A 22,280-nucleotide genomic window follows, 5' to 3' on the forward strand; every position below is an offset into this window, starting at 1 on the left:
TGTGAATATTCTAGAATCCGCATAAAAAGAAAATATGCAAATGTTTATTTGTCAAAACGGCAGCCAAGCATCGATCATCACGTCACCAGAATAAGACCCTCGATATTTATTGGAAAGGAGCATCAAGATCACCGTACACTTCTTCACCACCCTGTGAAATTCATCATAACCTATTTCATCTGTAGCCTAATAAAACTGCATGGTTTTCGTCGTGGAAGGACCACACACATCATTTCCACCTCCATTTCTCGCATAATACATTTTACCGACACAAAAAAGAATCCACCATGTTAATTATCTGTCGGCATTTATACTACTGTACCGAAATGTTCCGGTTTCCATACCAGCATTATATATAATATATATATATAATATTTTTATATAATATTTTTCTAGGTATGATTTTACTCACATGAAGACTGTGGATGGATTTATTTCCGCCATAGAAACGAACAGATTTAAGACGGGGAGGGTTACATCATACAGGAGAAGGGGATCAGGAGAAATTAATAGAACTGTAATGAATATGCCGTCATCACTGCACCAACCACCAGCATCTGACTGCGTAATAACAGCTAAAAAAACACCGTTCTACTGTGACTGACCTGTGGATCTGTAGGTAGGACGTGGGGGAGACAGGGGACGAGGGGGAGACAGGGGACGAGGGGGAGACAGGGGACGAGGGGGGAGACAGGGGACGAGGGGGGAGACAGGGGACGAGGGGGGAGACAGGGGACGGGGGGGAGACAGGGGTGAGTTGCACAATACTAGTAACTTTCTCCAAAATTCCCAGAAATCCAAGTTGGAGGATTCCAGTTAGTGGATCCCCCCCCCTCCCCTCCCCTCCCCTCCCCTGATTCCCTCCTTGGTTATTCTCCTGATTGCAGGAAACCGCCAGAAAGAGTGTCTGGAAAACCTTGAAATTATTGGGTAAAGTTACAAGAATTGTGCAACCCTTAGGAGGTGGATAACAGGGAAAAGTGATCCTAAGTCAGTCCGTGTCCCATAGAGTAGCTAACATGTCGGTTCTGTGCCTATCGAGTCATTAAATCAGTAGCTTGCTCCATCCCTACTCCCAACTAGCCTTTGGTCTCAGATCTAGGTGTGCTTTCTAGCCAATTCCTATGGTCATTGTCATGCCAACGGAGAACGGCGCTGGCAAAACACAGACCTGCCAACCTTGAGGTATCACTTCACCACAGACCCCATTAACGATATTTTAACATTTAAAAAAAAAAGCTTTAAAACTGCCATTTCTTGAAACCTAGTCTTATATTATATAAAAATGTAGTCTTGTGTTTGATCCTAAATCAAATTGAGGTGGTCTCAATGACACGTTCACATTTTTTTCTAGGTTCAATTTAGGGGAAATTCTAATTAAATCGATGTCTTTATGTGGATAGAGTCTAGTGAAAGTGTAAACTGGCGTTTTCATTTTGTTATGGGGAGAATTCTGAATAATTCAATTATTGGATGCAATGTATTAAGGTCTAGCTTACTGTCGGCTATATGGAACATAAAACTGAATTAGAGCCACCTCAACTGAATTAGAGCCACCTCAACTGAATTAGAGCCATCAACTGGTTTCCAGATCTCTATCCCTGATCTCATCCATCAGGTCTGACTACTAGACTACCATTCATTCAACATGCCTCGTTGTCATTGGTGAACTGATTTACCACAGCATTAGCAGCCTACTGTTGACATCGAGCTATAATCAAGAGGACAGAACAAAAAAAACTGATCCATTAACATTGGCCTAGTAATCGTTAAAACGTCTTAACATAACTTTCTGTGAAGGACGGTACCGGGTGGAGGAGCTCTCTGCCATGACCGTTTCCTATCCGCGCAACGACGCGCACATTTCCCTCCCTTCACTCGTCAACGCTCTCGTGTTACTGAGAGCAAAAAACGTGTGCAGTCAAGACAATGTTCTCGGTTCGTTTAATAAATGTTGTAGCTAACTTACGTTCGTCGTAATGACGCCTTAACCAAGGAGCTAACTACAAAATAATAGTGGTTATGTGCTTGACTAAACACACAATTTTGGAAAATGTATTAATTAAGCAAAACAATTCGTTCTCCTTTTTCCCCCCTCACACATCAGTGGTATCAACGGGCGTGGCGGAGACCTGCCATCCAGCCTGAGAAATGGTCTGTGACTTTAGGGGTACTGGCTGTAGCTGAGAGAGAGTTCTGTGACTTTAGGGTTACCGGCTGTAGCTGAGAGAGAGAGTTCTGTGACTTTAGGGGTACCGGCTGTAGCTGAGAGAGAGAAAGAGAGTTCTGTGACTTTAGGGTTACTGGCTGTAGCTGAGCGATAGTTAGCTGAGCGATAATACTGTGACTTTAGGGGTACCGGCTGTAGCTGAGAGAAAGATTTTTCCTCCTCTGATTAGCTCAGCTCCAACTTCTGACGGTTGAGTCAAAAGCCACAATTCGCCGATTTAAAAAGCCTATGTGTGTTATTTTAAAGGTCCCCCTCCATACCAGCATACTTTTGACCTAAAGTTGTGTGCATGGTAGGCAGGTCTGAACAGCACAAACAGATCTGGCACCAGGCTAGTCTTTGATGACAAAGAGAACGCATCTTCACCTTACCCCAGATCAAAACAACATACACACATATATACACATATACATAAAGCTCTATCATGACATCGTTCAGGCCTTGAGGTCTATGTCCCTGCAGGATGGTCGTGGATCTCATGCATCTCTGGAGAATAGGTCAACAGAACAATCATGACCCATAGGTGCAGTAGTGCCTGAAAAAAAAAAACACAAAAAAAACTAAAAAATCATTGTGACACATTTATTTCGAAACAGCAAGAGGTTTGTACTGGTTTCATTGGTTTTATTCAGCTAAAAAATGAAGAGAGAATTTTAACTTATACACTGTTCAACAAAAATAAAGGGAACACTTAAACAACACAATGTAACTCCAAGTCAATCACACTTCTGTGAAATCAAACTGTCCACTTAGGAAGCAACACTGATTGACAATAAAGTTCACATGCTGTTGTGCAAATGGAATAGACAACATGTTGCTGCCCGCAACATCCTCCAGCATGACCGGTTTGGCGGTGGGTCAGTCATGGTGTGGGGTGACATTTCTTTGTAGGGCCGCACAGCCCTCCAGAGGTAGCCTGACTGCCATTAGGTACCGAGATGAGATCCTCAGACCCCTTGTGAGACCATATGCTGGTGCGGTTGGCCCTGGGTTCCTCCTAATGCAAGACAATGCTAGACCTCATGTGGCTGGAGTGTGTCAGGAGTTCCTGCAAGAGGAAGGCATTGATGCTATGGACTGGCCCGCCCATTCCCCAGACCTGAATCCAATTGAGCACATCTGGGACATCATGTCTCGCTCCATCCACCAATGCCACATTGCACCACAGACTGTCCAGGAGTTGGCGGATGCTTTAGTCCAGGTCTGGGAGGAGATCCCTCAGGAGACCATCCGCCACCTCATCAGGAGCATGCCCAGGCATTGTAGGGAGGTCATACAGGCACGTGGAGGCCACACACACTACTGAGCCTCATTTTGACTTGTTTTAAGGACATTACATCAAAGTTGGATCAGCCTGTAGTGTGGTTTTCCACTTTAATTTTGAGTGTGACTCCAAATCCAGACCTCCATGGGTTGATAAATTTGATTTCCAATGATAATTTTTGTGTGATTTTGTTGTCAGCACATTCAACTATGTAAAAAAAAAAGTATTTAATAAGAATATTACATTCATTCAGATCTAGGATGTGTTATTTTAGTGTTCCCTTTATTTTTTTGAGCAGTGTATTTTGGTTAGCGTTACATGTACAGTAATTATAGTAGTTGCTACAAAAAAAATACAAAAATAGCATTAGAGCAAAAGACCCTCACCATATACAGTATTACAAAAACCCGAGCCATGGGGTAGCGTCTCAGGAAGATTCCTAACCGGATGCTGGAAGGACAAGATTCTCGGATTATTGTCGAGGTAAGATATAAATGTGTGACACTCGTGTGGTTGAATGGTAAACATTCGTGCCTATAAAATCGGAATTAAGCATCACAACGTACAGAACGAGAATTAAATTCCACTGCTCTTTTAACAACAAAGAAAACACACAAAAACAGCTCATGTTTTTTAACCATAACAAACAATTCCTCAAACGTAACTTGCAGGTGTAGTTGTATGGTAACATTCCTGAAACTAAAATAATAGCCTTGTGGTTGATTGGCCCGCCCACCCCCGTTCCCCGTCCCGTCTGGCCCGCCCACCCCCGTTCCCCGTCCCGTCTGGCCCGCCCACCCCCGTCCCGTCTGGCCCGCCCACCCCCGTCCCGTCTGGCCCGCCCACCCCCGTCCCGTCTGGCCCGCCCACCCCCGTCCCGTCTGGCCCGCCCACCCCCGTCCCGTCTGGCCCGCCCACCCCCGTCCCGTCTGGCCCGCCCACCCCCGTCCCGCCCACCCCCGTCCCGTCTGGCCCGCCCACCCCCGTCCCGTCTGGCCCACCCACCCCCGTTCCCCGTCCCGTCTGGCCCGCCCACCCCCGTCCCGTCTGGCCCGCCCACCCCCGTCCCGTCTGGCCCGCCCACCCCCGTCCCGTCTGGCCCGCCCACCCCCGTCCGGCCCGCCCACCCCCGTCCCGTCTGGCCCGCCCACCCCCGTCCCGTCTGGCCCGCCCGGCCCGCCCACCCCCGTCCCGTCTGGCCCGCCCACCCCCGTCCCGTCTGGCCCGCCCACCCCCGTCCCGTCTGGCCCGCCCACCCCCGTCCCGTCTGGCCCGCCCACCCCCGTCCCGTCTGGCCCGCCCACCCCCGTTCCCGTCCTGTCTGGCCCCGTATACCCATTTCTGTACTGTCTGAATAAAACATTGTTTTAAATTTTTTAAATCACACTCCTTTAAAAAAAACAAAAAAAGTATGTTATGATAAGGCCAACCCTCTGGTATAATAGCTCACCTGAACCGGTCGATGGTGCTGGCTGCCTTGCGTACCTGGCCATACACTCCTGGACTGTCGTGGTCGTTGAACAGGATTGGTGCATTCCTCTGTCGTGTTCCTGTGTGAAGTTAACATAAAAAGGCCTTTTTAGTCCTGCCATTCAAGAGGTTATGGTGAAAACAAACCAATCTCAAATATTTTACTAGTAACATCTCAGCTTCCCCAAAATATGCTCAAATCTCCTTAAAAAAATATATATAATAATAATCTGTGCCATGCAAATACATTAGAACTGGATAAAAAAGACCAGCCACGAACAATAAAATCAGTGGAATTGTGAGATTAAAAAGTCCTACTACCACTGGAGCAAATTAGTGCTCTATTTAGAAACGAGGGAGAAGACTTCTCTATTTTAGGAACGAGGGAGAAGACTTCTCTATTTTAGGAACGAGGGAGAAGACTTCTCTATTTTAGGAACGAGGGAGAAGACTTCTCTATTTTAGGAACGAGGGAGAAGACTTCTCTATTTTAGGAACGAGGGAGAAGACTTCTCTATTTTAGGAACGAGGGAGAAGACTTCTCTATTTTAGGAACGAGGGAGAAGACTTCTCTATTTTAGGAACGAGGGAGAAGACTTCTCTATTTTAGGAACGAGGGAGAAGACTTCTCTATTTTAGGAACGAGGGAGAAGACTTCTCTATTTTAGGAACGAGGGAGAAGACTTCTCTATTTTAGGAACGAGGGAGAAGACTTCTCTATTTTAGGAACGAGGGAGAAGACTTCTCTATTTTAGGAACGAGGGAGAAGACTTCTCTATTTTAGGAACGAGGGAGAAGACTTCTCTATTTTAGGAACGAGGGAGAAGACTTCTCTATTTTAGGAACGAGGGAGAAGACTTCTCTATTTTAGGAACGAGGGAGAAGACTTCTCTATTTTAGGAACGAGGGAGAAGACTTCTCTATTTTAGGAACAAGGGAGAAGACTTCTCTATTTTAGGAACAAAGGAGATCTGTTCCTCCTAATCTTGCTGTTCCCCCCTAATCTTGCTGTCCCCCCCCTAATCTTGCTGTCCCCCCCCTAATCTTGCTGCCCCCCCCCCCCCCCTAATCTTGCTGCCCCCCCCCCTAATCTTGCTGTCCCCCCCCCTAATCTTGCTGTCCCCCCCCCTAATCTTGCTGTCCCCCCCCTAATCTTGCTGCCCCCCCCCCCTAATCTTGCTGCCCCCCCCCCTAATCTTGCTGTCCCCCGAGAAGTGTCAATATAAAAAAAAACTATATGGTAAATCTGAGTCCTTCCGATGTTCAACTGGATTCTGGTCATTTTGATTCTGCTTTCTTGTTGTACGGTTGTATTTTCCCCTTGTTGTATAGCTGCATTTCTCTTGTTGTGTAGCTGTAAAGGCCTCTGATACACTATGCTACAGTTAACTTAAAGACAAAAACTACTTTAGGGGTAATTAAACATCGTAAGAGAGTAGAGAACTGAAAGTGAATCATTTAGTTTTAGTTCTGCTGGTTGTCATGGTTAATCTTGTTTGTTCAATCTCTGAAAAAACGCTGTGAAGACTCAAATTGATATTGAAGTTGGTATTTTGAGCAACAAACACACAGCAATTTTTTTATTTTTTATTTTTTTAATCTACAGATTTCTTTGATGAAATATTTCTCAGTTATGATTTTATGCAGAAAAGAACTAGATGATGTTGTCGGTTGTCAAATTAAGTATTAATGTCATAGCCATGTTTAGTCAATTCCACATGGAATAACACTTTTGTTGTGTGCTTTCATATAAGGATCTAGCTGTGAGGTGAGCTGTGATTTTTTTCACCAGAAACAGCCTTTCCTCCCCACTTCCTGTTTTTGTGAAAAGTGAGCCTGATTTTGGACCAGCTGCTGACCAACAGGCTTTTTCCAGACAGGAGTGTGACGAAGCCTGGTCACGTGTTGTCAACACATAAGTATTACTCCCGGGCCTTAGAAACATTTTCACATCAAAACTGAGGCAACAGAAGTGGGTTTGAAAAGTCACCCGGCTGAAAGCTTCGAGGAATTTTTAAACAGACTGAGAATCAATGTCTTGTTGTTAAGTGTGTTTGAGGAAGAGAGAAGGATCCGAGTTTGTCTCTAAAGTACAAATGCACCACAATGTCAGATGAAAGGACATCCTAAAGGCACAGATCTGAACAAATCAGGTTCCTAACCCACCAAAACACATGGAAATTATGTGAACAAATCAGGTTCCTAATCCACACAAGGTTAGAAAATCCAAAGGAGATGGAAAGGAAGAGAAAAGCACTACCACTGCACTGAATGTGGGAGTATGTTTTCACATTTCGCAGATCTTATAAAGCACCAGCGCGGATCCACACAGGAGAAAGATCCTTCCCCATGTACAGCGTGTGTACATTTTTTATTTTTTTTAAAGAGTTTGTCGTACACACACACACAATCTCTCTCAGTAGGCACAAATTAATCCATTGTTGCCAACAATGTGGTACATCTTTCGCCGAAAAGATGAGCTTGATAATAAACACATGATGATCCACACTGGGTTAAAGACCATACACCTGTGATGAGTGTGGGAACAGTTTTCACCAGGCACGGCACACATGAGAACGTCCTTATCACTCTGCATTGAATGTGGGAAGACATTTGCCGAACACCAGTGATCTTACAAGCCACCAGGTGATCCACACAGAAGAAATAGCCTTCTCTTGTAGAAAGAGTTTCCTTCACGCTCAGTGAGAGTTCCCACAGGAGAGACCCTACCTCTGCTCTCAGTGTGGGAAATGCTTTACATACACCAAAACATTTGAGAGTGGTCATCTGAAGACATTTTTTTTTTGTCTAAAAATAAAAGAAATCAAGTAAAGAGCTTGAGCTGAGTGCTTCTTCATCAAATACAACAACAAAAAATGCTTCCCAAATCAATGTATTTATTTACTTGCAACGACGATCTATCAAATAAAGTTATCTGAGCGTCAAGAAATGTACCACTTTAACCAACTGGTCCACGGGTTGGAAAACATCTTGGCTCGAGGGCAACACCCGGCTTTCAAAACTCAGCAGAGGGCAGCACAGATTCATTTTCAGACCGATTTGTTCGTCAAAAACAATTTGCAGGCCAGCAGAAGGGCAGTTATTAAAAAATATATATATTAAAACTATATTAAAAGTCCATTATAATTTCGACAAACTTTATCTAGTTTTAGACAATCAAGAGTAGCCTGGAGTTTGTTTTTTCCCCAAAAATAATAATTCCCCACCCTGAACCAGCCCTTAGCCTGGACCCAGACCAATACCTAAAGGAGATTATTATTCTATAATTATTATTATTATATATTATTATAATTAACATATCTGGGACAACCAGGCTACCTAATCATATCCGTCCACATGACAACCAGGCTACCTAATCATATCCGTCCACATGACAACCAGGCTACCTAATCATGTCCGTCCACATGACAACCAGGCTACCTAATCATATCCGTCCACATGACAACCAGGCTACCTAATCATATCCGTCCACATGACAACCAGGCTACCTAAATCATATCCGTCCACATGACAACCAGGCTACCTAAATCATATCCGTCCACATGACAACCAGGCTACCTAAATCATATCCGTCCACATGACAACCAGGCTACCTAATCATATCCGTCCACATGACAACCAGGCTACCTAAATCATATCCGTCCACATGACAACCAGGCTACCTAAGCATATCCGTCCACATGACAACCAGGCTACCTAAAATCATGTCCGTCCACATGACAACCAGGCTACCTAAATCATATCCGTCAACATGACAACCAGGCTACCAAAATCATATCCATCCATAAGACAACCAGGCTACCTAAAACATATCCGTCCACATGACAACCAGGCTACCTAAATCATATCCGTCCACATGACAACCAGGCTACCTAAATCATATCCGTCCACATGACAACCAGGCTACCTAAATCATATCCGTCCACATGACAACCAGGCTACCTAAATCATATCCGTCCACATGACAACCAGGCTACCTAAATCATATCCGTCCACATGACAACCAGGCTACCTAATCATATCCGTCCACATGACAACCAGGCTACCTAATCATATCTGTCCACATGACATCAGTCTCACCTGAGCTGGTCAAAAATAGTGTACTAAATGTATATAGGGTGCAATTTTGTATTTTTTTTTTAAACAGCCCCAGCCTCACCTGGGCTCTCCATGCTGCTCATGTTAATGGCCGGACCCCCGGTCTGCCCTCCTCCCTGGACGCTCTTCAGCTGGGTCTCCAGCCTCTCTAGCTGAAAGACCAGTGAGCTCTTCTCTGTTCCCAGGGACTCCAACATGGTCTGTTTCTGGATCAGAGTCTCCGTCAGCTGGTGTAACCTGCTCTCTAGCTCCACCTGGCTACTGCTGCTCAGAGCCTTATTGGTCAGCTAGGGAGGGGGGCGGGGACAGGGAAATGTTACATTAGAGTATTGGTCACTTACAGCTAAGCAGATGTTATATGTCGTGCAGTGAAATGTTTATAGTCCTAAAATTATTCTCCCAAAAAATGTGCCCTTTTTTTGACATTCTACTGCATTGTTAGGGGCTAGGACTATAAGCATTTCACTGCACGAGATAGATATATATATATATATTTTATTATGTTAACTTTATTGACATACACTACCGTTCAAAAGTTTGGGATCATTTAGAAACGTCCTTGTTTTTATAAAGAAAAGCACTTCTTTTTTTTGTCCATTAAAATAACATCAAATTGGTCAGAAATACTGTGTAGACATTGTTAATGTTGTACATGACTATTGTAGCTGGAAACGGATAGATTTTTTAACCAGAATACAAAAAGAGGAGTGGGAGGCCCCGGTGCACAACTGAGCAAGAGGACAAGTACATTAGAGTGTCTAGTTTGAGAAACAGACGCCTCACAAGTCCTCAACTGGCAGCTTCGTTAAATAGTACCTGCAAAACACCAGTTTCAACATCAACAGTGAAGAGGAGACTCCGGGATGCTGGCCTTCTAGGCAGAGTTCCTCTGTCCAGTGTCTGTGTTCTTTTACCCATCTTAATCTTTTCTTTTTATTGGCCAGTCTGAGATATGTCTTTTTCTTTGCCTAGAAGGCCAGCATCCCGGAGTCGCCTCTTCACTGGTGCTTTGCAGGTACAATTCAATGAAGCTGCCAGTGGAGGACTTGTAAACAATTGTTGGAAAAATGACTTGTGTCATGCACAAAGTAGATGTCCTAACAGACTTGCCAAAACAACAGTTGGTTAACAAGAAATTTGTGGAGCGGTTGAAAAATGAATGTTAATGACTCCGACCTAAGTGTACGTAAACTTCCAACTTCAACTGTCTATATACCTGGTTTCTGAGTTTCTGTATCTCATCTTCCCGATCCTTGATGCGACTCTGCAGTGTTGTCTTGGCACGGTGGTTTTCCTCCTCGACATACTGTAGCTCCTACATCACACACACACACACACACACACACACCAACAACAAAAAGTTCCCCTTAGCCCAGATATAGAGAAAGAAACAGGCAGGGACTACCTGGACATGTGGTCGAATAAGAAACGCACGTTTTACATTGCAAAACGTTTCATAATGTTGTTGTTTTTGTCCCCGTTGCACACCTTAAATGAATAGGACCCAAGTTTCATTAGTAGGATTGCTTTGGATATGCTTGGGTAGACATCGTCCAATGAAACGCTTACTTTCTATGGCAACAATAACAAAAAATAGGACCGTGCTTCTACACCTGCATTGCTTGCTGTTTGGGGTTTTAGGCTGGGTTTCTGTACAGCACTTTGAGAGTACTGGCCACCCCTCATAGCCTGGTTCCTCTCTACCCAGCACAGCCAGAAGAGGACTGGCCACCCCACATAGCCTGGTTCCTCTCTAGGTTTCTTCCTAGGTATTGGCCTTTCTAGGGAGTTTTTCCTAGCCACCGTGCTTCTACACCTGCATTGCTTGCTGTTTGGGGTTTTAGGCTGGGTTTCTGTACAGCACTTTGAGAGGACTGGCCACCCCACATAGCCTGGTTCCTCTCTAGGTTTCTTCCTAGGTATTGGCCTTTCTAGGGAGTTTTTCCTAGCCACCGTGCTTCTACACCTGCATTGCTTGCTGTTTGGGGTTTTAGGCTGGGTTTCTGTACAGCACTTTGAGAGTACTGGCCACCCCTCATTGCCTGGTTCCTCTCTACCCAGCACAGCCAGAAGAGGACTGGCCACCCCACATAGCCTGGTTCCTCTCTAGGTTTCTTCCTAGGTTCTGGCCTTTCTAGGGAGTTTTTCCTAGCCACCGTGCTTCTACACCTGCATTGCTTGCTGTTTGGGGTTTTAGGCTGGGTTTCTGTACAGCACTTTGAGAGTACTGGCCACCCCTCATAGCCTGGTTCCTCTCTACCCAGCACAGCCAGAAGAGGACTGGCCACCCCACATAGCCTGGTTCCTCTCTAGGTTTCTTCCTAGGTTCTGGCCTTTCTAGGGAGTTTTTCCTAGCCACCGTGCTTCTACACCTGCATTACTTGCTGTTTGGGGTTTTAGGCTGGGTTTCTGAACAGCACTTTGAGAGTACTGGCCACCCCTCATAGCCTGGTTCCTCTCTAGGTTTCTTCCTAGGTATTGGCCTTTCTAGGGAGTTTTTCCTAGCCACCGTGCTTCTACACCTGCATTGCTTGCTGTTTGGGGTTTTAGGCTGGGTTTCTGTACAGCACTTTGAGAGTACTGGCCACCCCACATAGCCTGGTTCCTCTCTAGGTTTCTTCCTAGGTATTGGCCTTTCTAGGGAGTTTTTCCTAGCCACCGTGCTTCTACACCTGCATTGCTTGCTGTTTGGGGTTTTAGGCTGGGTTTCTGTACAGCACTTTGAGAGTACTGGCCACCCCACATAGCCTGGTTCCTCTCTAGGTTTCTTCCTAGGTATTGGCCTTTCTAGGGAGTTTTTCCTAGCCACCGTGCTTCTACACCTGCATTGCTTGCTGTTTGGGGTTTTAGGCTGGGTTTCTGTACAGCACTTTGAGAGTACTGGCCACCCCTCATTGCCTGGTTCCTCTCTACCCAGCACAGCCAGAAGAGGACTGGCCACCCCACATAGCCTGGTTCCTCTCTAGGTTTCTTCCTAGGTATTGGCCTTTCTAGGGAGTTTTTCCTAGCCACCGTGCTTCTACACCTGCATTGCTTGCTGTTTGGGGTTTTAGGCTGGGTTTCTGTACAGCACTTTGAGAGTACTGGCCACCCCTCATAGCCTGGTTCCTCTCTACCCAGCACAGCCAGAAGAGGACTGGCCACCCCACATAGCCTGGTTCCTCTCTAGGTTTCTTCCTAGGTTCTGGCCTTTCTAGGGAGTTTTTCCTAGCCACCGTGCTTCTACACCTGCATTGCTTGCTGTTTGGGGTTTTAGGCTGGGTTTCTGTACAGCACTTTGAGAGTACTGGCCACCCCTCATAGCCTGGTTCCTCTCTACCCAGCACAGCCAGAAGAGGACTGGCCACCCCACATAGCCTGGTTCCTCTCTAGGTTTCTTCCTAGGTTCTGGCCTTTCTAGGGAGTTTTTCCTAGCCACCGTGCTTCTACACCTGCATTGCTTGCTGTTTGGGGTTTTAGGCTGGGTTTCTGTACAGCACTTTGAGAGTACTGGCCACCCCTCATAGCCTGGTTCCTCTCTAGGTTTCTTCCTAGGTATTGGCCTTTCTAGGGAGTTTTTCCTAGCCACCGTGCTTCTACACCTGCATTGCTTGCTGTTTGGGGGTTTTAGGCTGGGTTTCTGTACGGCACTTTGAGAGTACTGGCCACCCCTCATAGCCTGGTTCCTCTCTAGGTTTCTTCCTAGGTATTGGCCTTTCTAGGGAGTTTTTCCTAGCCACCGTGCTTCTACACCTGCATTGCTTGCTGTTTGGGGTTTTAGGCTGGGTTTCTGTACAGCACTTTGAGATATCAGCTGATGTACGAAGGGCTATATAAATACATTTGATTTGATTTGATTTGAATACAAAAAAAATAAAATAGAATACACATTTTAGCATCAGTATAACACAGGAAGGCACAATTTATAATATTTACAGGTGTATTGGGGAAGGGGGTGGGGGGGGGGGCAGTGTATAAACTGAGCAGTGTAATAATAGTCTGGTAGCATCAGTTGTGATGTGTGTAGCATGAACGTACACCACATGACAAAAAGTATGTGGACACCTGCTCGTCGAACATCTCATGTCAAAATCTTCGGCATTAATATGGAGTCGGTCCCCCCTTTGGCTTTCCACTAGATATTGGAACATTTCTGCAGGGAATTGCTTCCATTTAGCCACAAGAGCATTAGTGAGGTCGGGTACTGATGTTGGACAATTAGGGCTGGTTCGCAGTCGGCGTTCCAATTCATCCCAAAGGTGTTCGATGGAGTCGAGGTCAGGGCTCTGTGCAGGCCAGTCAAGTTCTTCCACACAGATCTCGACAAACCATTTTTGAATAGGACCTTGCTTTGTGCATTGTCATGCTGAAACAGGAAGGGCCTTCCCCAAACTGTTGCCACAAAGCTGGAAGTATAGAATTGTTTAGAATGTCAATGTACGCTGTAGCATTAAGGTTGCCCTTCAGTGGAACTAAGGGGCCCGAACCGTGAAAAACAGCCCCAGACCTTTATTCCTCCTCCACCAAACTTTACAGTTGGCACTATCTATTTCGGGCAGGTAGCGTTCTCCTGGCATCCGCCAAACCCAGATTCGTCAGTCAAACTGCCAGATGTTGAAGAGTGATTCATCACTCCAGAAAATGTGTTTCCACTGCTCCGGTGTCCAATAGCGGCGAGCTTTACACCACTGCCAATGAGATTGCTGGGCTCGATTTTATACACCTGTCAGCAATGGGGGTGTGGCTGAAAAAGGGGGTGTGTCCACATACTGTGTGTATGTCTGTGTATATGTGAGTGAGTGCATGTGTGCGGAGAATCAGAGCAGGTGGTCAGTCCAGTTCAAGTGTTCAGCAGTCTGATGGCTTGTAAATAGAAACTGTCTCTGAGCCTGTTGGTATCAGACCTCATGCTCTGATACAGTCTGATGGCTTGTAAATAGAAACTGTCTCTGAGCCTGTTGGTATCAGACCTCATGCTCTGATACAGTCTTCCCAACGCTAAGGGAGAGAACAGATCGTGGCTGCGGTCCTTGATGATGCTTCCTCAGACACCATTTTGAGTTGAAGTCCTGGATGGGTGGGAGCACTGTCCCAGGGATGTACCGAGCCATCTTCACCACCCACTGGAGGGCCACGGTCCCAGTGATGTACTGGGCCGTCTACACCACCCTCTGGAAGGCCACGGTCCCAGGGATGTACCGAGCCTTCTTCACCACCCTCTGGAGGGCCTTGCGGTCGTGTAGGGAGTAATTCCCTACCAGGCTGTGATGCAACTGGTCAGGTGGTGTTGTTGGTGGTCGATGTCAAGTCCTCTGTGATGTGGACGCAGAGGAACTTAAAACTCGTGATCCCATTGATGTGAATCAGGGCATGTTTCCTCTGCTTGCTGAAGTCAACAATCAACTCCTTTGTTTTGCTGACACTGATGGAGAGGTTGTTGTCATGACACCACAATGCCAGTTCACTGACCTATTCCCTAAAGGCTATCTCATTGTTGTTGGTTATCAGGACTACAACCGTGAGGTGTCGTCAGCAGACTTGATGATGGGGTTGGTGTCGTGCAAAGTCACACAGTTGTGGGTGAACAGGAAGTACAGCAGAGGACCGAGGACACACCCCTGAGGGGCCCCCTGTGTTAAGAGTCAGTGTGGAGGAGGTGTTGTTGACAAACCTCACAGCTTGTGGTCTGCCCGTCAGTGAGACCAGAATCCATTTGCAGTGGGTGGTGTCCAGACCCTGGGCTCAGTGTTGAGCTTGGATGGAACAATAGTGTTGAATGCTGAACTGTAGTCAATGAACAGCATTCTTTGAATAAAAAAAAAACTTTTACCCCAGTTTCACGGTATCTAATTGGTAGTTACAATCTTGTCTCATCGCGGCAACTCCAGTACGAAAAGCGTTAGTTCTAGCTTACTATTATGAAATTCTATTTATCAACAACGCCAATAATGTTTTGAAAAAAAACAGACTTTTGCTTTCAAAAGCAGCTCAAACATAACACACACAATGACCTTCAGAGCCATTGAATTATAGTGTACATTACAGAGAAATAACGCATGCTCTAGAATGCCCTTCAAGCCAATCAGAAAGGAGTATTCAACAACGCCCGTGGTATAATAAGATATACTCTGCTACCTGTTTGTAGCGCTCCACCTCGGCCTCCACTTCCTGCTTGGCTCTGGTCTGTCGGGCCTGTTGCTCCTGGTTCTCCAGCTGCTGCTCTCGCCACGTCTCTGCCTCAGTCAGGGCCGCTACCTCCAAGTCCTGGGAGAAGAAAGGTCACAACATCTCACTCTTACAGCCAGGTCATCCAGCTACCAAGGTTGTCTTGAAGTAAGCATGTCCTGTGTGGCTCAGTTGGTGCTAGCAACGGCAAGGTGAGGAGTTCAAGTCCCGCAGGGAAAGTGCAGGAATCACATCAATATACTAAAGAATTGTATGCACTCACATTGTACTGTAAGTTGCTTTGTATGTGTGCTAAGGGGGTGTCGGCCCGAGAGAGGGTCGGCCCGAGAGAGGGATATATATCATTGAAACCATCTCCAGTCCCTTCTCACCTGTATCTCAGCACGGAGCGTCTGCATCTGTCCCTGTAGTTTCTGGATCTCGTCTCTCTGCAGCTCCTTCTCATGTCTAAGCTCCTCCAGCTCCAAAACTCCGGCTCCTCCTCCTTCCAGACCATCCAAGCCTGACCCCTCCTTCAGGCTGCTGATCAGCTTCTCTTTGGACTGGAGAGGACACACACACACACACACACACACACACACACACACACACCACACACACACCACACAAACACCACACACACACACACAAAAGCATTAGAAGGAAATAGTGAGTTGTGTCCTAAATCTCCCATATGTGACAGATTATTATTATTATTATTATTATGTTTTTAAAGATCTCCATCTCTTACCTGTAGTATGCGGGACGCTTTGCTTTTATAGTCCTGTAACTCCTGCTTGGCAGTCTCGGCTGCGTTCCGGGCACTCCTCATCTGCTGTTGGAGGTCGTCGACCCGGTGCTTGTCATCCGAAGCCCGTCTCTCTGCGCCCGTCACCGCCTCCGCTAGCGTCTGCCTCTCAGCCTCCACCTTGGATAGCCGCACCGCAAACTCACTCTGTGGGAACCGAGGAGACGACACGTTATGTAGTCTGTGATTGACTTTACAGTGCATTTCGGGAAAGTATTCAGACCCCCTTGACTTGTTACACATTTCGTTACAGCATTATTCTAAAATGTATTAAGTAAAACTAAATCAAACACACAATACCCCATAGTGACATCACAATACCCCATAATGACATCACAATACCCCATACTGACATCACAATACCCCATAGTGACATCACAATACCCCATAGTGACATCACAATACCCCATAATGACATCACAATACCCCCTAATGACATCACAATACCCCATAATGACATCACAATACCCCATAATGACAAAGCAAAACATGTTTGTTTTTTTGCATATTTATTCAAAATTTAAAAAAAAACTGAAATACATTATTTACATAAGTATTCAGACACTTTGTTATGAGACTTGAAATTGCGCTCGGGTGCATCCTGTTTCCATTGACCATCTCTAAGATGTTTCTACAACTTGATTGGACATGATTTGGAGAGGCACACACCTGTCTATATAAATGGTCCCACAGTTGACAGTGCATGTCAGAGCAAAACCAAGCCATGAGGTGGAAGGAATTGTCCATAGAGCTCCGAGACAGGATTGTGTCGAGGCAGGGCCTCCCGAGTGGTGCAGTGGTCTAAAGCACTGCATCGCAGTTGCTAGCTGTTCCATTAGAGATCTTGGTTAGAGTCTAGGCTCTGTCGCAGCCGGGAGACCTATGGGGCGGCGCACAATTGGCCCAGCGTCGTCCTGCTTAGGGGAGGGTTTGGCCGGCATGGATGTCCCTGTCCCATCGCACTCTAGCGACTCCTGTGGAGGGCCGGGCGCATGTACGCTGACACGGTCGCCAGGTGTAACGATGTTTCCTCCGACACATTGGTGCGGCTGGCTTCCGGGTTAAGCGGGCGTTGGGTCATGAAGCAGTGCGGCTTGGTTGGGTCGTGTTTTGGAGGACGTACGCCTCTCGACCTTCGCCTCTCCCGAGTCCGCACGGGAGTTTTAGTGATGAGACAAGACTAACTACCAATTAGATACCGCGAAACTGGGGATGAAAAAAATGGGTAAAAAGTCCAAATAAATGTTAATATATATTTATTAAATTAAGGATTGTGTCGAGGCACAGATCTGGGGAAAGGTACCAAACCATTTCTGCAGCATTGAAGGTCACCAAGAACACAGTGGCCTCCATCATTCTTAAATGGAAGAAGTTTGGAACCACCAAGACTCTTCATAGAGCTGGACACCCGGCCAAACTGAGCAATCGGGGGAGAAAGGCCTTGGTCAGGGAGGTGACCAAGAACCCGATGGCCACTCTGACAGAGCTCCAGAGTTCCTCTTTGGAGATGGGAGAACCTTCCAGAAGGACAACCATCTCTGCAGCACTCCACTAATCAGGCCTTTATGGTAGAGTGGCCAGACGGAAGCCACTCCTCAGTAAAAGGCACATGACAGCCCGCTTGGATGAAACCAAGATTGAACTATTTGGCCTGAATATCAAGTGTTACGTATGGAGGAAACAACCCACCATCCCTACGGTGAAGCATAGTGGTGGGATCATCATGCTGCGGGGATGTTTTTCAGCGGCAGAGACTAGTCAGGATCGAGGGAAAGATGAATGGAGCAAAGTATAGAGAGATTGTTGATGAAAACCTGCTCCACAGCGCTCAGGACCTCAGACTGGGGCGAAGGTTCACCTTCCAACAGGGCAACGACCCTAAGCACACAACCAAGACTTCGGGACAAGTCTCCGAATGTCCTAGAGTCACCCAGCCAGAGACCGGACCTGAACCCGATTGAACATCTCTGGAGCGTCCTGAAAATAGCTGTGCAGCGACACTCCCCATCCAACCTGACAGAGCTTGAGAGAATCTGCAGAGAAGAATGGGAGAAACTCCCCAAATACAGGTGTACCAAACCTGTATTACTTTCGAGTTGATTTAACTTTTACTTAACTAGACAAGTCAGTTAAGAACAAATTCTTATTTACAATGACGGCTTTATGGGGAACAGTGGGTTAAACTGCCTTGTTCAGGGGCAGAACGACAGATTTTTATCTGGTCAGTTCAGGGATTCAATCTAGCCACCTTTCGGTTACTGGCTCTAACCACTAGGCTACCTGCCGCCACGGGTACGTAGCGTCATACCCAAGAAGACTTGAGGCTATAATCTCTGCCAAAGGTGCTTCTTCAAAGTACAGAGTAAAAGGGTCTGAATACTTATGTAAATGTGATATTATGGGGTATTGTGTGTAGATTGATTAGGAATAAGGCTGTAACATAACAAAATGTTGAAAAAGTCTAGGGGTCTGTACTTTCTGAATGTACATGATGTGCCCTGTTTCCACTAGTTACACCATCCTTCATTTTGCTTTGACAGATTAAAGATTAATTTAAAAAAATATATATATATATATATATATATATATATATATATATATATATATATATATATATATATATATATATATATATATATATATATATATATATATATATATATATATATATATATATATATATATATATATAGAGCTCCACAGCGCTCAGGACCTCAGACTGGGGCGAAGGTTCACCTTCCAACAGGGCAACGACCCTAAATATATATATCAATGTGTACTTGAGAGTTGGGACCGTGTGTGTATATATATTTTTCTACCTGCATCTGTCTATAGCCATCCTGTTCCCTGCGTAGAGCCATGTCTGCCTCCCTCAGTCTCTCCTGCATGGTCGTCATGGCCTGGGACTGCATACTGCTTCCTTCTGTGTGGTCCTGGAGGATCCTGGACATGATAGGGGTACAAAGTTAATCGTCATCTCCCTAGTACTATACAAAACCAACTTCAGTGTGATGCTAACAGCTTCGTTTTCTCCACTGTCCCAGTTCCCTTGGTTGCTGGGCTCAGACCAGTGGTCCTCCATAAAGACACGTGACCAGACCTCCTTGACAACGTACCAACCAGTTTTCCTACAGAAAAGGATCCGATTCAATAACTTCATTGGCGACATTTCAAGCTAGCTGTGGAGTGGAGCTTACGGCACGTTCTTACCTCCGTTACACATAGACTAGCTATTCAGAGAGCACCTCACACAGAGCCTCCGGAGCAACACCATGTTTACCCATGTGAGCACTGTCACATATGGATTATTCTCAGACTATTTTTATTTTTATATATTTTATACTAATATGTAAATGTTGAAGCAGTAGGATAGCCTCATTGACTGGATCTATTCATTCACAAAGATTTGGTTAATTAAATGTACCTGGACTTCTGACAAATGTAGTTGTCTTTTACTAATAATGAATGAAGCAAACAGATTTAGTTCTTCCAAGCCTATCCATCTACAAAGATTGTAAACATACCGGGATCTCTCAGTCTGTGCCTCCTCCAGAGCAGAGCTCCGTGACTTCAGTAACTGATCTGCCTCATCCAGCCTGACTTTCAGCACGGCCAACTGCCCGTCCTTAGCACCGAGGGCCTCTGTGAGGTCATCAACCTGCGACCGCAGCTCCCTGACCGTGCGGTCTGTGCGAGACTGGTCCGAATTCCACTTCTCTGTGCGTAACCGTGCCTGGTTCAATTCTGTAGGAAAGAGATTATGACCATAGTTACGCCCACGACAGACATAAACCAAACCACATTATTTAGGTGTCTGCTACACATACACATACATGAGCAAAACCTGGTCCCAGATCTGTCAGTGCTGTGTTGGCAAGACAACATCCATCGGCATGACAACGACCATAGGAGTTGGCAAGACAGCATAAACAGATTTGGGACCGGACATGAGTCTTCTTCCTCAGTCTTCTCTCTCTCAGCTCTCTCACCCTCCTGAGTGTCTTTGGCTCTCTGGATGATGGATGCCAGTTCCTGGTTGAGGGAGGTGACCTCTGACCTCAGTAGCTGGTTCTCCAAACGCAGACTGGACATCATCTGACTCTGCTGCTCCTCTATAGGGGGCGGGGCCAGGGCTGGGGGAGGGGCCTCGTATGTGGCCGGAGACTCTGATAGGTAGGTGATAGACTGGGGGACAGCCAACCCAGAGTCAGAACCATCAGGTGTGTCTGGAAAAAAGAGAAAGAGAGAACACATAAAGGAGGGAACGTTGAGCTGATGATTTAAATTAGCAATTGTAACTAGAACACTGTGTTGATTATTTCATAAACTTATATGGATGTCGACCAAACATAAAATAACAAAAAGGCAGTGCCTTGACATTAACATTACCAGTTTAAGTGTCAGTACCTTGACTTTCTTTGGCAGAGCCATCCTCCGAACCCCCTGTTTTGGCACTGTGAGTACTGGTGGACAGAGAGCTGTAGCTGGAGGTTCGTGACATGCCCCGTAGGGAGGGGGGCGTGGAGGGGGCTGAGGGGACCATGATGGGGGCAGCAGCCGAGACAGGAGGTGCTGGCTGTGGGGAGCCTGATCCTTCAGGAGATACTCTGAGAGGATCTCTTGGTCTGACCTCCCGCCTCTCGTTGGCTGCCGGAGGGTCTGAGCTGTTAAGGAAGTCAAACAACAGGTCATCATCTACATCTTGCTCACTCTGACTCTTCTTACTGGGCCTCACAAAGCTGGAGGAGGGTTTGATGGAGCTGGAGGAGGAGGCAGTGCTGGAAGACCCCAGGGGAAGGGTGCTGGTAGTGGAGACTGTGGCTGAGCTAGTCAACAGGGAACCTTTGGATTTTTTGATGTTGCCAGCAGCTGCAGTAATGAAACCAGATCCTGGTGCGTTGTGGGAGGTGGAGTTCCCATAGGGGTGTTGCTGTGTCTCTGATGTGTTGGTGCTGTAGCCAGTGCTACTGTACTGAGAGGTTTCGGTGGAGTCAGGAGCATCGTAGGCTGAGGAGAAGGAGGAGGTGCGGCCTTGGGGTTTGGTCAGGCTGGCAGCTCCTGCATCCACTTTATTCAGGAAGTCTTCAGCTTTCCCTGCCAGGTCAGCCAACCAAGACATTCTGCATCCTAGAAACACAAATTAATCAGTTTGTCAGATTCAGAAATTCAATAACAATAGCTTTTGTGACAAAATCTCATGTGTATGTCAAAAGACATTCCCCTAAAACCAAAAGATAATGCAAAATGTTATGATGACATTGCTTCTACCGTCCAACAGATAGCAAGATTGTTGATGTTATGGCTAACATCTTTGAAGGCTAGCTAGAAATCCGGGTGATCACTAAGTTAACCCTCAAAATAGTATAAAATGGTCTGTGTGGGTAGGTTTAACAACATACTGAGATATCAACTTTCAGCTTTCGGCATAAATCAGGGGTGGATTACACAGGGTCCGACAACCAAACTATCTTAACATATTAGCATCCATTATCGCTAACTAGCTAGTCGACTTACCGTATAACAACAGCGACGCCCAAAACTAAAAATAAAATAAATATCCCAGACAATTTATAGACCGGGATGAATAATCAATAGATCGACTATAGTGTCACATTTACACATTATCTGGTAAATCTTTGTTAGGTAAATATTAGCGTTTGGATCTGTCTCATACGTGGACCAGGAACTAACGCAAGGACCCCCAAAAACAGAACGCCTATCTCGATGCCTGATTAAAATACAAGCCAGCGGTCTGGATTTTGACACAGATAGAACAGTAAACCAGATGTTTCACCGAATGTATAAATCTGAAGTATCCGGTTGACATTTCCACTCAACACCAAGGTGATGAGAGGAATCCAAGTAGGGGGAGATGGAATTTGGCCGATATTCAGCAAATTTTCTCATCATGAAACATTTGATCTCAATACCGTTTTGTGTTCCCAAAACTAAAATATGTTACGAATAGAGAGGGCTAAGTTGGAAGACTTGACCATTTTCCAAAGTTTAAAATGTGTTTGTTGTTTAGATGGAGTACAAGGGCGAATTGAGTTATTGCACACGAGCACTTCAGTGTGGGCGTTCCCTAACTGAAATATGCAAATAAATGATAGAACCCACCAATAGGATCTCGATAACTCGTGCTTGGCTCTGCCCACTATGATTCATTTGCTCCCATTGGTAACGACAGGCCATGGTCTATCTTGGCTTAGTTATAACAAGTAATTGGTTTTGAACATATTTCT

At 45.9% G+C, this 22,280-nt stretch overlaps 1 protein-coding gene across 1 annotated transcript; it reads right to left on the minus strand.

The window, feature by feature from the left end:
• Positions 1–417: 417 nt before the first annotated feature.
• On the minus strand, positions 418–22,108 carry golga5 (golgin A5). Its single transcript, XM_031787678.1, has 13 exons — positions 21,550–22,108; positions 20,443–21,162; positions 20,025–20,261; positions 19,560–19,779; positions 18,855–18,978; positions 15,979–16,182; positions 15,620–15,790; positions 15,198–15,326; positions 10,300–10,398; positions 9,145–9,370; positions 4,945–5,044; positions 3,881–3,944; positions 418–2,765 (listed from the first exon to the last, which is right to left on the minus strand). The coding sequence occupies exons 2-13, from the start codon at positions 21,152–21,154 to the stop codon at positions 2,679–2,681; spliced, it is 2,373 nt and encodes a 790-aa protein (XP_031643538.1). The 5' UTR covers positions 21,155–21,162; positions 21,550–22,108; the 3' UTR covers positions 418–2,678.
• Positions 22,109–22,280: the final 172 nt, after the last annotated feature.

Source organism: Oncorhynchus kisutch, linkage group LG14 (genome assembly GCF_002021735.2).
Source record: "Oncorhynchus kisutch isolate 150728-3 linkage group LG14, Okis_V2, whole genome shotgun sequence".
NCBI lineage: Eukaryota > Metazoa > Chordata > Actinopteri > Salmoniformes > Salmonidae > Oncorhynchus > Oncorhynchus kisutch.